The sequence below is a fragment of the Pseudophryne corroboree genome, chromosome 4, assembly GCF_028390025.1.
Source record: "Pseudophryne corroboree isolate aPseCor3 chromosome 4, aPseCor3.hap2, whole genome shotgun sequence".
Lineage (NCBI taxonomy): Eukaryota > Metazoa > Chordata > Amphibia > Anura > Myobatrachidae > Pseudophryne > Pseudophryne corroboree.
In genome coordinates, this window is record NC_086447.1 from 280,095,404 (window position 1) to 280,110,875 (window position 15,472).

Sequence of the window (15,472 nt, forward strand, 5' to 3'; positions counted from 1 at the left end):
CTACTACTACTACTACTACTACTACTGCTACTACTGCTACTACTGCTACTACTGCTACTGCTGCTGCTGCTGCTGCTACTACTACTGCTACTACTACTACTACTGCTACTACTGCTACTACTGCTACTACTGCTACTGCTGCTGCTGCTGCTGCTACTACTACTACTGCTACTACTACTACTACTGCTACTACTGCTACTACTGCTACTGCTACTGCTACTGCTGCTACTACTACTACTACTACTACTGCTACTACTGCTACTACTGCTACTACTGCTACTACTGCTACTGCTGCTGCTGCTGCTGCTGCTACTACTACTACTACTACTACTACTACTGCTACTACTGCTACTACTGCTACTACTGCTACTACTGCTACTGCTGCTGCTGCTGCTACTACTACTACTACTACTACTACTGCTACTACTGCTACTACTGCTACTACTGCTACTGCTGCTGCTGCTGCTGCTGCTACTACTACTACTACTACTACTACTGCTACTGCTACTGCTGCTACTACTACTACTACTACTACTACTACTACTACTACTGCTACTACTGCTACTACTGCTACTGCTGCTGCTGCTGCTGCTGCTACTACTACTACTACTACTACTGCTACTGCTACTGCTGCTACTACTACTACTACTACTACTACTACTACTACTGCTACTGCTACTGCTACTGCTGCTACTACTACTACTACTACTACTACTACTGCTACTACTGCTACTACTGCTACTACTGCTACTGCTGCTGCTGCTGCTGCTGCTACTACTACTACTACTACTACTACTGCTACTGCTACTGCTACTGCTGCTACTACTACTACTACTACTACTACTACTACTACTACTGCTACTACTGCTACTACTGCTACTACTGCTACTGCTACTGCTGCTACTGCTGCTACTACTACTACTACTACTACTACTACTGCTACTGCTACTGCTACTGCTGCTACTACTACTACTACTACTACTACTGCTACTGCTACTGCTACTGCTGCTACTACTACTACTACTACTACTACTACTGCTACTACTGCTACTACTGCTACTGCTGCTGCTGCTGCTGCTGCTACTACTACTACTACTACTACTACTGCTACTGCTACTGCTGCTACTACTACTACTACTACTACTACTGCTACTGCTACTGCTACTGCTGCTACTACTACTACTACTACTACTACTACTGCTACTACTGCTACTACTGCTACTACTGCTACTGCTGCTGCTGCTGCTGCTACTACTACTACTACTACTACTACTGCTACTGCTACTGCTACTGCTGCTACTACTACTACTACTACTACTACTACTACTGCTACTACTGCTACTACTGCTACTACTGCTACTGCTGCTGCTGCTGCTGCTTCTACTACTACTACTACTACTACTGCTACTGCTACTGCTGCTACTACTACTACTACTACTACTACTACTACTGCTACTACTGCTACTACTGCTACTGCTGCTGCTGCTGCTGCTGCTACTACTACTACTACTACTACTACTGCTACTGCTACTGCTACTGCTGCTACTACTACTACTACTACTACTACTGCTACTACTGCTACTACTGCTACTACTGCTACTGCTGCTGCTGCTGCTGCTGCTACTACTACTACTACTACTACTACTGCTACTACTGCTACTACTGCTACTACTGCTACTGCTGCTGCTGCTGCTGCTGCTACTACTACTACTACTACTACTACTGCTACTGCTACTGCTGCTACTACTACTACTACTACTACTACTACTACTGCTACTACTGCTACTACTGCTACTGCTGCTGCTGCTGCTGCTGCTACTACTACTACTACTACTGCTACTGCTACTGCTGCTACTACTACTACTACTACTACTACTACTGCTACTGCTGCTACTACTACTACTACTGCTACTACTGCTACTACTGCTACTACTGCTACTGCTGCTGCTGCTGCTGCTGCTACTACTACTACTACTACTGCTACTGCTACTGCTACTGCTGCTACTACTACTACTACTACTACTACTACTACTACTACTGCTACTACTGCTACTACTGCTACTGCTGCTGCTGCTGCTGCTGCTACTACTACTACTACTACTACTACTGCTACTGCTACTGCTACTGCTGCTACTACTACTACTACTACTACTACTACTGCTACTGCTACTGCTACTACTACTACTACTACTCCTCTCCTATATAATAGCCCTATTCTGTGACCTTGTGATTCATTTGCTAACGCTGGGCGGAGTTACAACACTGGGCGGAGTTAGTCAAATGAGTCACAGAGATCTGGCCAAATCTACAGGAGACTAGGAGCAGAAGCAGATAGCATGGGCATTGGGCATGGCACAGGCAGGGGTGCAGACCTCCCAGCTTTCTGCAGGAGCTTTATCCAGGCAGAAGGAGGGAAACACACTCGGCGAAAAGGGGGCGTGGCTTCACGGGAGGGCCCCGTTTTCGTCAGTGAGGGAGCATGCCCAGCGCTCTGTGAGCTGCTGGCATGCTCCCAGGGGCTGATTATGAGTCCGGGGGGCCCAGGGCACTTGTGACAGGGGAGCCCTATCTCATTGCTGTGCCTGCTGTGGGTTAGGGGCGTGGCCTAATCGCGTCCCGCGTGGTCACGCCCCCTTATGCAAATTTCGATTTTTATTTTTTTGATGGGATTTTGGCCCCTCAGCTAGGGCTAAATCCAGAGGAGGTGGTCGCTCCCCCCTACACACCCGCACAGGGAGAAGAAAGCAGGGAGGCTGCTGCCTCCCTGCAACACCACAGACCTGCCAATATGCAGCAGCATGTGCTGACTGTAGCACAAATGCTGCCGCTGTTGCTGGCAGGACGGGGGGGGAGCTTCTGAGCTGGAACAGAGCTACTCCAGCCGGGGGGCCCCCTAAAACTGTGGGGCCAACGGTACGTATCCCCTGCCCCCCCCCCACCTTAATCCGGCTCTGCTGCTGGAACCCCCCCATTAATCCGTACCCCCTGATGCCCCCTCTCCCTCTGTCTCCACTATTCACCGCTGCTCTGCTAAGCAGAACAGCGAGTACAGGAGCTTTCCAACTGCCCCCCCCCCACCGCCGGACACTGCGACCCGCGGGTGGGACAGCGGGACAGACCCCAAAAAATGGGACTGTCCCGCGAAAATCGGGACATTTGGGAGGTATGGGGGTGTGTGAGGGGTATGTCATACAGACAGACGGGCACCGGCTCACTGTGTGCTTGACCCCCCACATCAGCATACTCAGCAGGGTCTCTCTGGTGCGGAGGAGCGTCACTTTCTGGCACACTCCACGCTTCTTAGCTGCAGTTTAGTGGGGCACCTGCCGCTGTGCAGGTTCCGTACTGCCTCTGTTATCTCCAGCCCCAGCAACCCCACCGCTAGCTGCAGCACTGCCACCCGCAGTGAGGTGCGCCCAGCTCCTTCACACAGTTTAGCTGGCGGGTAGCGCTACAGAAATCCGAGCTGCTTGCAGGCTCTGACCCACTCCTCCCTCCAGCCGCAGCGTCTCCTGGGGGCTAACCAGTCATTTCCAGTCTCACCTTACCACAGTGCCCGGCAGCTGCGCGAGGTCTGCGGTGTGTGACTGAGGAGGGGGGGAGGGATGCGGACGGGCAGAGGAAGCAGGAATCCAGCCTGAGAGAGTCAGCCATGCCAAGTCTCCAGCAGCAGCAGATCCCAACAGGTTGGAGTGGAACAGCAGCAGCCAGCAGCAGTGACTCCGGTAAGACACATCTGTCTGTCACCACTGTTTTGTCCCTAATACCAATCTCTCCTGTGCCCTGTGTTCTGTCATGTCCCTGTCACCCCTGGCCTTGCCCTGCCACCCTTATCCTGGCCCTTTCACCCTTATCCTGGCCCTGTCACCCTTATCCTGTCCCTATCATTTCTGTCCTGGCTCCGTCACCCCTGTCCTGGCCCCGTCACCCCTGTCCTGGCCCCGTCACCCCTGTCCTGGCACCGTCACCCCTGTTCTGACCCTGTCACCCCTGTCCTGGCCCCGTCAACCCTGTACTGACCCTGTCACCCCTGTCCTGGCCCTGTTACTGCATACCCTCCAACTACCTTTTATGGCATATACAGTACCCGCAGCGCCTCCAGACCTCTCCCCAATGCACCACACCTCCGCACCTTCCCCTCCACCACATGCGGCACTCCACCCCTCCCCCACATGCTGTGCCTCCAGACCCCCTACACCACCCGTGGCTCCCACTCCTCCACCCCTTCACCACCCACAGCACCTCCAGGCCCCTTCCACCATTCACCCCCCTTATATGTCTCCCCCCACACCTGCCCCCTCCACCCGCAGCATCTGCAGACACCCTCCTCCATCAGCGGTCCCCCCCTCACCCACCCCTCCCCCACCAATGGCACCCCCGCACCTGCCCCTCCACCACCTGCAGCACCTCCGGACCTCCTTTCCCATCCGCCGCAACACCCGTACCTGCCCCTACCCTACCCATGGTGCCTGCGGTCCCCTACCCCACCCCCGGCACTCCCGTCCCTTCCCATCCCACAGCACCTCCGGAACCCTTCATCCATCCACAACATCCCCACACCTGCCCCTCTCCCACCCGTGACACCCCTGCCCCTCCCCCACCTTCAGTGCCTCCGGACCCCTCCCCCATCTGCATCCCCCACTCCTCTGCCCCTCCCCCACGCGCAGCACCTCCCGAACCTTCCCCATCCGGGCCCCACCCCCACTTCTGCCTCCCCTCCACCCGCAGCATCTACAGACACCATCCGCAGTCCCCCCCGCACCCGCTACATTCTGTACATCATGCCCTGCAGGTGCTGTTCACGCCGTCGCAAGGGGCTGCGCCTCCTTCACCATCGCACGCCCTTTCATTGTGCAATATTTAACCACTAACAAAGGAATGCAGGTAATACTCCATATAATACAAATATTATACCCCAGAAAGGCATGCAAGGGTTAAGGGGGCGTAGCCCCTTGCGATGGTGTGAAGAGCGCCCATAGGGCGCGATGAAGCACCTAGTAATAATAATAACAACCCTTCCGGGCAATATAACATAATGCCACATGATAATGGCATCTGAGCAAATGTATCCGAATTGAGAGCTAACTCACCAAATGGCACTACAGAGACCAGCAACTTACATTTTGTTCTGTTAGTATGAGGGGCATGGATGGGAGCCAGTGGTTGGAGGGTATGCTGGTCTCTGTAGTGCCATCCTGGGGGTATCTTCAGGTGAGTTAGCTCTCAATTCTGATACATTTGCTCAGATGCCATTATCATGTGGCATTATGTTATATTACCCGGAAGGGTTGTTATTAGTATTATTATTATTAGTACCTGGGGCGGGTCTGGGGTGCGGTTCTCCCTGGATTGGTGGGGCTGGGCTGCTTTGTGGTAGCACACTGCGAGATCTTATTTAGCACCCCCCTAACACATTTATTAATCATTCTGGTCTTTTAATTACACTTTCACTAGTATATCTGTTTTTGTATATAGATTATGTTTTCCTTTATTAACACATACTAACACTTTACCTTCTCGCGTTGTGCTGCCTTGGAGTTAGCTGGCCTTTGCCGGTTTGTGGGGTTCTGCACCCCAGGCCCAGACCTAGAGTTAGGGACCACCAGCATCAGAGGAGCCTTGTTGGGGCCTGGTGGCTTATCATACGTTTGCAAACTATGTAACTAAGACCTCTGGATTTGTATTATATTTATGTATATATATATATATATATATATGTATATATATATATATTGTGACAAGAACACTGGGATAGTGTTTGAGGGCAGGTATGTTTGTCCAAGGTTCTTGTCTTACATGTTTTAGAAAATGAAAACTTCTAGGAAAATGCTTTTGTTTTGTTAGAACCTTTTCAGTTTGCTGGAAAAGCTGGATAAGAGCCCTGAGAGAGAGATAGGGCGAGTTCCAGACATTGGGCCCAGTTCAGATCTTTGGCCTCACAGAGGGCTAATCAGGGATTTCAGCTGTGCAAGAGTCTTATAGGGCTTCTAGCCTGATTAATGTGGGCAGACTGCCTGGGAAGACTGCAGGATCTCTGTGAGAGAAACACGCTTCCTGATACAAGTGAGCTATACAGTGTTTACTGGAGAACTCTGTGTTTTTGTTTAGTGATAGTTAGGAACATCTTGTGTTTAGTTAGTGCCGGACAGGCAAGGTATTTTCTTTTGGTGTTTGTTTTATTTTCGGAACCTTTTCGGTTCCGGAGGGGCTGTACCAGTATAAGATGTTACCCTTTGGGTTGCACGGGGCTCCAGCAACCTTTCAACGGGCGATGGATACAATTTTGAGGCCCCATAGAAAATATGCAGCTGCCTATTTGGATGATGTGGTAATTCACAGTACAGACTGGGGGTCCCATTTGGTTAAAGTACAAACAGTACTGGACTCAATCAGAGAGGCAGGGTTAACTGCTAACCCAAAGAAGTGCTGCCTCGCAATGGAGGAGGTCAAATACTTGGGCTTCACCATAGGCAGAGGTCTGATTAGGCCCCAATTGAATAAAATTGATGCTATTCAAAACTGGCCTCGTCCAGTGAATAAAAAACAGGTAAGGGCTTTTTTGGGAATAACTGGGTACTATAGACGGTTTATTCCCAATTTTGCGACCACAGCGGTGCCGTTGTCAGACCTTACCAAAGGGAAGCAGTCAAATATGGTGAAATGGAACCCTGATGCAGAAAAAGCATTCCAAGCATTAAAAGTGGCTTTGTGTTCACAACCGGTATTGATAACACCAGATTTTTCAAAAGAATTTGTGGTACAGACAGATGCCTCAGAGGTAGGGATAGGCGATGTGCTGTCCCAAACCAGAGATGGGGACGAACACCCTATCATTTATTTGAGTAGGAAACTCAATGAGCATGAAAAAAGGTATGTAATTGTGGAAAAGGAGGCTTTGGCCATTAAGTGGGCACTAGATACCTTGAGATATTACCTCTTGGGTAGACAATTCAGACTAGTGACAGATCATGCCCCTTTAAAATGGATGTATGTAAATAGAGGCAAGAATGCTCGTGTAACTAGATGGTTTCTAGCGTTGCAGGATTTTAAGTTTACTGTCGAACATAGACCGGGTACACAATTAGCCAACGCAGATGCATTGTCCCGCATCTTCTGTTTGGGGGCTACAAGTGTTCCGGCCCCTAGGTCGAAACAGGGGAGGGGGATATGTGACAAGAACACTGGGATAGTGTTTGAGGGCAGGTATGTTTGTCCCAGGTTCTTGTCTTACATGTTTTAGAAAATGAAAACTTCTAGGAAAATGCTTTTGTTTTGTTAGAACCTTTTCAGTTTGCTGGAAAAGCTAGATAAGAGCCCTGAGAGAGAGATAGGGCGAGTTCAAGACATTGGGCCCAGTTCAGATCTTTGGCCTCACAGAGGGCTAATCAGGGCTTTCAGCTGTGCAAGAGTCTTATAGGGCTTCTAGCCTGATTAATGTGGGCAGACTGCCTGGGAAGACTGCAGGATCTCTGTGAGAGAAACACGCTTCCTGATACAAGTGAGCTATACAGTGTTTACTGGAGAACTCTGTGTTTTTGTTTAGTGATAGTTAGGAACATCTTGTGTTTAGTTAGTGCCGGACAGGCAAGGTATTTTCTTTTGGTGTTTGTTTTATTTTCTGTATAATAAAACTGGCTGGGGCCAGTTGTACCAGAAACTGGACTTGTGTGGTTCTTCAGCTGCTGCGTGCTGCCATTTTACCCCAGGAAACGGCACCTTGTACCCTTACAGTGTTACAATATATATATATATATATATACAAATCCAAATAGCGGAAAAAAGGCACTCCAGAGGCTTAATGATAATAGGAAATTGTATTGACAAGAAGCGATGTCCCCCTTGGGATTGAATGACAAGATCAACTGGAATAGTATAATGTAGTGCAGTGTAGCCGAGGTCAATTCTCGTTAGCTCTATATTCTTGTCATTGTTATACTTCTGATATTGCTCTATGACCTTTGTCTTTGTTTTATTCTGTGCGCTCTATTGCGCTGTTAATCATGCACTTTAGATGTTTTAATATGGTCACTGTGTTTTACACTTGTATTTTTACACTTGTTTTTTATGTATGTTTTTTTATGTTTTTTGTTAGGGCCAATATAGAGTTGCGAGTCCTCTCCGCCCCCCCTGGCCAGCGCTACATGCCGTGAACCGCACGCAGCATCTTCTGTGGTGGAACGCATGCTGCCTGGGTTGCCACGGTAATCAGGTCAAGCAGGGACCCGGAAGTACTAGGCGGCGGTGAGCAGAGACGGAGACGCGGCGGGAGACGTGGAGGACGGCGCACTCGGCCCTGAGGGGTACTTTAGGGGGTAAGTTTCTGCTTTTCACTGTGTATTGGTATGCCTTGAGGAAGGGGTACTGCCCCGAAACGTCGCTTCTTGTCAATACAATTTCCTATTATCATTAAGCCTCTGGAGTGCCTTTTTTCCGCTATTTGGATTTGTGTATGCTGTTTGGGTTATGGCACCGGGGCATGCTGTCTGCTGAACTTGAGTGCCGGCTGAATTGTATCTCTACGTATGGGAATTTCACATTGATGTATTCCGTGTAGCATGGCACCTAACTGACTGTTTATTGACCTATTTATTATTGGGACTACCACTATTTACTCCTCAGATAGAATTGGCAGCGTTTGCCACTGCTTTTAAATCACTGGGTGATTTGTGTATGTCAATCAGTGACCATGGATGGAGCATCAAGTGCATCAGCGTCGCAGGATGCGGCAGGGTGTCATAATTTCATTACACCTCCTGGTGAGACCTTCTCTTTTACCCCAGAACAAATAGAGGGGATTTTACTTAAAGAGAAAGTGCCTGGTCATGATTCAAAATACACCATGGAGGATGTATACTTTCAGCTTTTTAAACTGAAGCGTAGAGAAATTGACTTTTTGCTACACGCCTCTTCTCTCACAGAGTACTATAAAGATAGAAAAATTCCCCGGGGTTTCAGGTGCAGAAACACCCCCACCATAGGGAGGAATAATCCTGATTTCATTAGAAAATGGATTGGCATCTTAAACCGATGTGCTCTAGACCTCATGGTCCTGGTGATCGAGGAATCACGTCGGGAGCTGGACAGTACCAGAATTAAAATCAAATCCCTGGAAAAAGAATCCAAGAAACTACTGAGTGATCCTGCTAACAGCAGCTGGGTGGGTAAATTGGAACAGAACTGTGACCAACATAGGAGGGATCTCCTGAAATTTAAAAGAAATAAGCGATCCACGGTAGACAATGATTATGAGGAGAATAAGGTCTACCGGTGGTTGTCGGGTAATGATAATGAATCCCGGAGTAAACCACGCTTTCAAAAAAGGAGACCCTGGCAAAAGAAACAACCCTATCAAGCCACCACCAATAGCCAAAGTGACAGCTACTTTCTGATTTCGGACTCAGATGACTGTGCCCCCAGTACTAGTGCCCCTTTAGGTCAGGGCCCTCAGCGTGCAAGCGATCTTCCACCCGCCGGGGGGGCCAAAACCAGAGGCGTCAGAAGTGTAGACAAAAGGAAGATACGCTAGTATTTAATCTGTCGCACAGGAGTTTGTCAGAGGACGAATTAAGGGTTTTACAGAAAGGGCTATCATTCGTACCCACTAATATGCACGATGGCTTTGAGTGGCAACGAGATCACCATAAATTAGCTCGTAAATTACACCTTAAAGAATTCTTTCAGGCACGTCCTACTCAGGTTGGACAATCTCAACTTGAGGGCTTTTTGCGAACTCATTCTAAATCCAGTTTTGATCCGACGTCTACTAACCCTTCGCTAAAAACCTTCAATAGACTGCTTGATGACTCCGTTTCCAGATTTGTCGCAGCACCTGGTCGCATTCGGAAAAATTTATCATACACCGAGACCATTGCGCTGAAGAATTTAGCTGGCTATGATGATATCATCGTCAGGCCGGCCGATAAGGGCGGGGCCATTGTTGTACAGAACATTGTAGATTACCGTAGTGAGATAGAACGACAGTTACGGGAACCTGGTATCTATAAAAAACTACAATGTGACCCGACTAAGCAATATCAAAGTGAAGTTCGTGCTATATTGGATATAGCTGTACAGGATGGTTTGCTCACCCATACTTTACAGAAGATACTGCTCAATGAGAACCCGGTAACCCCGGTGCTATACACGCTACCGAAACTACATAAGGACAGTGTAACTCCGCCAGGTCGGCCCATTATATCCACCCGGAACTCATTATTACAAACCATAGCCCAGATGCTTGATTTTCTTCTGCAGCCCTTACTCCCGTTAAAGAAATCTTTTCTGAAGGATACTACCAGCTTTATTCATCTTTTACTTGATTTACAGGTGGTACCTGAGGGCACTATTATGTGCTGTTTGGATGTGTGTAGCCTATACACCTCCATTAAACATGTGGATGGTGTGGCGGCTATGCGGAGGTTTTTATGTGATTATCTAGACCCTGATATATTTGATCATGATTTGTTTATCCGTCTCTTGGAATTGACTCTCTACAGAAACTACTTTCTGTATGACAGTCAATTCTTTTTGCAGCTGAGGGGATGTGCCATGGGGTCGGCCGTGGCCCCCTCATATGCAAATGTGTTTATGTTTGCCCAGGAAGAACATCTGTTCCTGAACTGCCCAGAAGTAAGTCAGCACCTTTTACTTTACTCCCGGTACATAGATGATATTTTCATTCTGTGGACCGGGGGTCGAGATAGTTTTGATGAATTAATGCTTAAGGTCAATCAACTTGACTCTCCCATCAAATATACCTATACCTGTAGTGCTACGGTAATGCACTTTTTGGATGTGAAAGTCATGATTAGGGAAGGTATTATCAGCACCGATATCTACTATAAGGATGTTGACCGCAACACTTTCCTTAGAGCAGATAGCCATCACCCTCTGGCTCTCAAGAAAGGATTACCGCTATCCCAAATGATGAGAATCGCTAGGATAGTAAGTGATCCAACTGCACTGCCTGGTAGATTAGATGAATTGATCCTGAAATTTATAGCCCGGGGTTATGACCCTAAAAATCTATATGTACAGAAAGAGCAAGTATTACGAACATCTCGTGCATGTCTTCTACAACCGAAAGTACGAGCCCGTGATAATTGTATCCCGTGGGTAAGTCAGTTTACGACAGCTAGCCCCATTATTAAACAGGCATCACTAGCTTTGTGGCCCATTATTAAATCAGACAGTGAATTGCCAGCGTTTAAGGATACTAGACCTCTAGCGGCCTTTAAACGAGGTCGTAATCTTCGCGATAGGCTTGTGAAAGCTGACATTTCTGGCATGGGACAAAATGTGATCCCCAATGTGTACTATAAACCCCCTGGTTGTTACAGTTGCCACAGCTGCACGACTTGCAAATATATGCAACCCTGTCGTAATTTCAAACATCCACACTCTGACAAATTGTATGAGATTAGACATATTCTAACTTGTAGGTCAGAGTTTGTGGTATACATTATTTGTTGCCCCTGTGGGCTGTACTATGTAGGTCAGACCTCTAGACCATTCAGGGATGAATGGCCCTACACCGGTCTGCCATTCATCTATCTGGTAGAAATCTGGAACAACCGGTGGCTCGTCACTTTAGAGAAAAGGGTCACACTTTGTCCATGCTCCGATACTTTATGACTTCTTGAACGTGATTCTCTGGTATATCCAAGAAGACACCCTCAGGAGTACAATATATGACACACCACATTTTACACAATAAATCTCTGCCGAGCAGATTAGTTGGAGCCGATGCAGCCAGCAGAAAAGAGTGTTTGGTCTGCAGGGGCCCTATCGTAATCTCTGCCTGTCTACTGAAAGGGTAGAGTTGCACCGTTCCTGTTACTCCCATTGCCAAAATTGTTTTACCCGTGGTTTTTATACCTACAGTCGAATTTAGCACTGACCTGGCCGCCCCTGTATCTATAAGAAAAGGTAATGGTACACCAGCTACATCAACCGTGACCTCAGGTTCACTACCAAGGCTAGCAATCAACTTCACTGGCTGCAGACTACAGGTGTGGCCCAACCCCTATTGTGTGGTGAGACCCTCCTGCAGCGCATTGGCAGCTACGATATGTGGGGGAGGTAGCTGAGAATTTCCGGAGGTCTGCCCATCTCTCCTTGGTGGGTACCTCCTTGTTTCCCCTGCATGTGGCTCATAACTTCTCCTATGTGGTCCCTGATCCCAATTATGTGAGTAGTAGTGTGGTTCGTATTCTCTGTCTAGGGGTCTATCTTGGCTATGCGCTCTACTACTCTTACAGTCTTTGGCAAAATGCCCTTCCTTCCTACAAATGTAACATGTTCTAGGTCTGTCCCAAACAACAGGGGTCCGGGTTTTCGGCTGATGGGGTTTTGCCGTAAGGGCCTGTATACTTACCGTCATCAGTTTTTCCCCCTGTGACTCCCTGTGTTTAATGATGTTCCTATCATGCTCGATAGCGGACTCTCTCAATGCAGCCACCGAGATACCTCTCCAGTTTGGTAGAGAGGTCTGTACCCTTGTTCTGAGTGCCTCCTTCAACCCGTCCATTAATACTGAAACAGCTACCTCCCTATGATGTACATTGTCTCTAATGTCCTCGATCCCAGTGTATCTAGCCATTTCCTGCAGTGCTCGATGGAAATATTCGGATGCCGTTTCACCTTCCTTTTGTCTTATGGAAAAGATTTTATTCCTTTTGACAACAGTATGGAAATATATTCCTAATTGCAGATTGATTTGTCGTCCATTCTCCTGAGTGTACTCATCAGTGAGAGGTACTTCTGCGTCTAAGTTGCAATCAGTTATAAATTTTGCGGGGTCAATATTGGAGGGTAAACATATCCGTAGCACTGTTCGCCAATCTTTGTTTGTGGGTTCGGTGGCGTTACCTAACTCTTTAATGAACCTCTGGCATGCGACTAGATCTTTTCTGGGATTGGGAAATTCTGACATAATTGACCTTAATTCTGTCCGGGACCAGGGACAATACATGGCAATGTTCCTGACGGGAGTTACTCCCTGAGCGTCAGTCTTCCCATTGGGGACTGCGATCACCCTGACAGGATTTAATTCAATTACATCATTTTGATTTGACTTTACAATGTGAGGTGCTATTGTCTCTGCATAATGTATGGTACCGTACTTACCTGTGGACACGACCTCACTTATCCCTCTACTAGGGGGCCTGACTACTGCTCTTGTTGGTTGGGCCGTGCCCACCTGAGTGTCTTGTATGGTGGCTGCTAGAGAGAGTGCCAATATCGTGCTGGGCTCATCTTCTTGTTCGCAGTCCTGGGGAAAATTTAAAATGGTACAACTGGCAAGGGTTAGCGTTAGTACATTTTGCAATTACACTCCTATTCTGTACCAATGTATCATTGCCTGTAGCCATTTTCTCCCCAACAATATATGGTGGTGCGGTCGCCATTGTTTTCCCGCTAGGTTTGGAACCTGCTGCGCGAGCTAATTCCCTTTGCATATCCCCCTCCTGTTGCCATAAATGTAAACAGTCTGTATGTTTAATCCTTTGTTTCTTGGATTTTATCAGACATATCCTTAACCTTAAGTTCTGTAATACCTCTGGTTCAAAGCTGCCCACTCTAGGGAATGGTACCCTATCATTGTTAGTATACATACCCACTCATTGCATAAAACTTCTGTGTGTGAACCATATTTTTCACACATGATAAACCTTGCTGAGCCTTTTGGCCACAATTCTGCCTGAACCCTGTCTAAACGTCTCTTACTTGAAAAACTGGCTCCCATATTTGTGGGTCTCTTCTAATAATTTAAAAAAAATTCCCACAAACACCAAAATACTCAATATAAGTAGACGGTGGAAGTATGCCCGAGCGCCTTCCACTCGCTCTCGCCCACGCTGGCCAGTACAACGATACACTGTTGGTAGCGGATCGCAATGTACCCAACTTAGGGCTCCTATCAGACCTTACACCGTAATTTATTTCGGTGGACGTTCTGTTTGGAATATTTTCCTGAGAGAGGCAGTGAAAATTTCCTTTTCGGTATCTTTCAACTGGAATTATTTGTATGGTGAAAAACAGAGAAATTAGATAACTATCTTTCACCCTTTCCAGTGAAGCCCACCAGGGAGATTTCCCGAAGTTATCAAAGAAAAACCACTTTGTCTATACAATCACGTCTGCGTATGCTCTTCCACAGCGCATATGACACAATAATATCATGTTGCGCTGTGCAGAACAAACGGACATGTGATGCAATAGCACAGCCTATAGATACTAGTTATCTATATGCCCTACGATTGCTGTAGACCACCTAGCCTAGACCACTTCAAACCACTAAGAGTTGTATGGGATACCACTCAGTCTACTAAGACCACCTAGTTAATAACGCAGGGTTGCGAACCCTACGCCACCGGGCCTCTACTAACCCAGTGTGTCCACCTAGACCACCTAGCTTAGACCACCTAGACCACTTCAGTTCTTGGGTTCAGTATCCACTCACTCCTGCATTCTCTCACTCAAATACACTTTATTTTTCTGTACAGAAAATTAGGATTCATTCAAGTTGGCAGCTTTACCCCCAGAGGCAATTTAAAAAAAATTATTTATACAAAATTTTGTTTTTATACTAAATTTCTTTAGAAACCGGGTGGTTTGGTGCTATTGTAGCGTGGCTACTGTCCCACCTTTAAACTAAACAAACCTATCGTGTGGTTTTATTATGCGCACACAACCCTACGCAAGCTTGCGTAATTACGCAACCGTGTGTACCTTTATGCCACGTGTGCGGCCTTGCGCTACGTGCACGTTTTTGTACGCTGTCCTCACGTTCCGTACCACGTATACCAATGTGCGTACGCAATAAAACAGATCGCACAACTTCTATAAATGTGAGCAATAAAACTACTATTGCCCACTAAACACAACACAGTTTCTTTCTGTATAAAACTTTACAACTAGGCCAGACTGTGTTTGTGCTTTACGCTTACTTCCTTAAATATTTTTTTGTAACTATATAGCAACAAATATCTCCGGTTTCACACAAGTCTAAATGAATCTAGCAATCTGAATGTTATTTCAACAATGTGAGAGAGTATGCAAAGAGTATGGGTGCTGTGTACGGTTTTGGTGCCAAAAAGAAACTCACAGATTTTAAATAGCTTTTTTCCTGTTTACCTTACGGGTTCTACCAGCATCTCTACAAACCATACAGAGCAGACGCCATCTAATCAGCAATCAAGAAGGGTTTTCAGCATCCATCGACCAAGAAAAGGATACGTAGGATACTTTCTGTCCACCCTTTTGCTGATAGATTGAGTCTGCTGTGACCTGTTAGGTAGTAAGTATGTCGAAAACCGGAGAGCCCCCAATTGATAATGCTGAAATATCCTTAGGAAAGAAAGCTATACCTTAAACACACCTTAAATACACTTTACAATGGAGCCGCTGTGGCCGCTGTACTTAACACACACTCTGCGCACTTTGTACGCTATTAGCGTACAAAGTCCCG

General features: G+C 47.1%; 1 protein-coding gene across 1 annotated transcript in view; it reads left to right on the forward strand.

The window, feature by feature from the left end:
* The window catches only part of LOC134910895 (uncharacterized), a gene marked incomplete at its 5' end in the record, with an annotated part of 10,310 nt that extends 1,744 nt beyond the window's left edge, over positions 1 to 8,566 (forward strand). The window contains one exon of the mRNA XM_063919282.1: positions 8,555 to 8,566. Within this exon, the coding sequence (XP_063775352.1) occupies positions 8,555 to 8,566 (12 nt within the window). The remainder of the gene's footprint in view (positions 1 to 8,554) is intronic.
* Between the last annotated feature and the right edge of the window lie 6,906 nt (positions 8,567 to 15,472).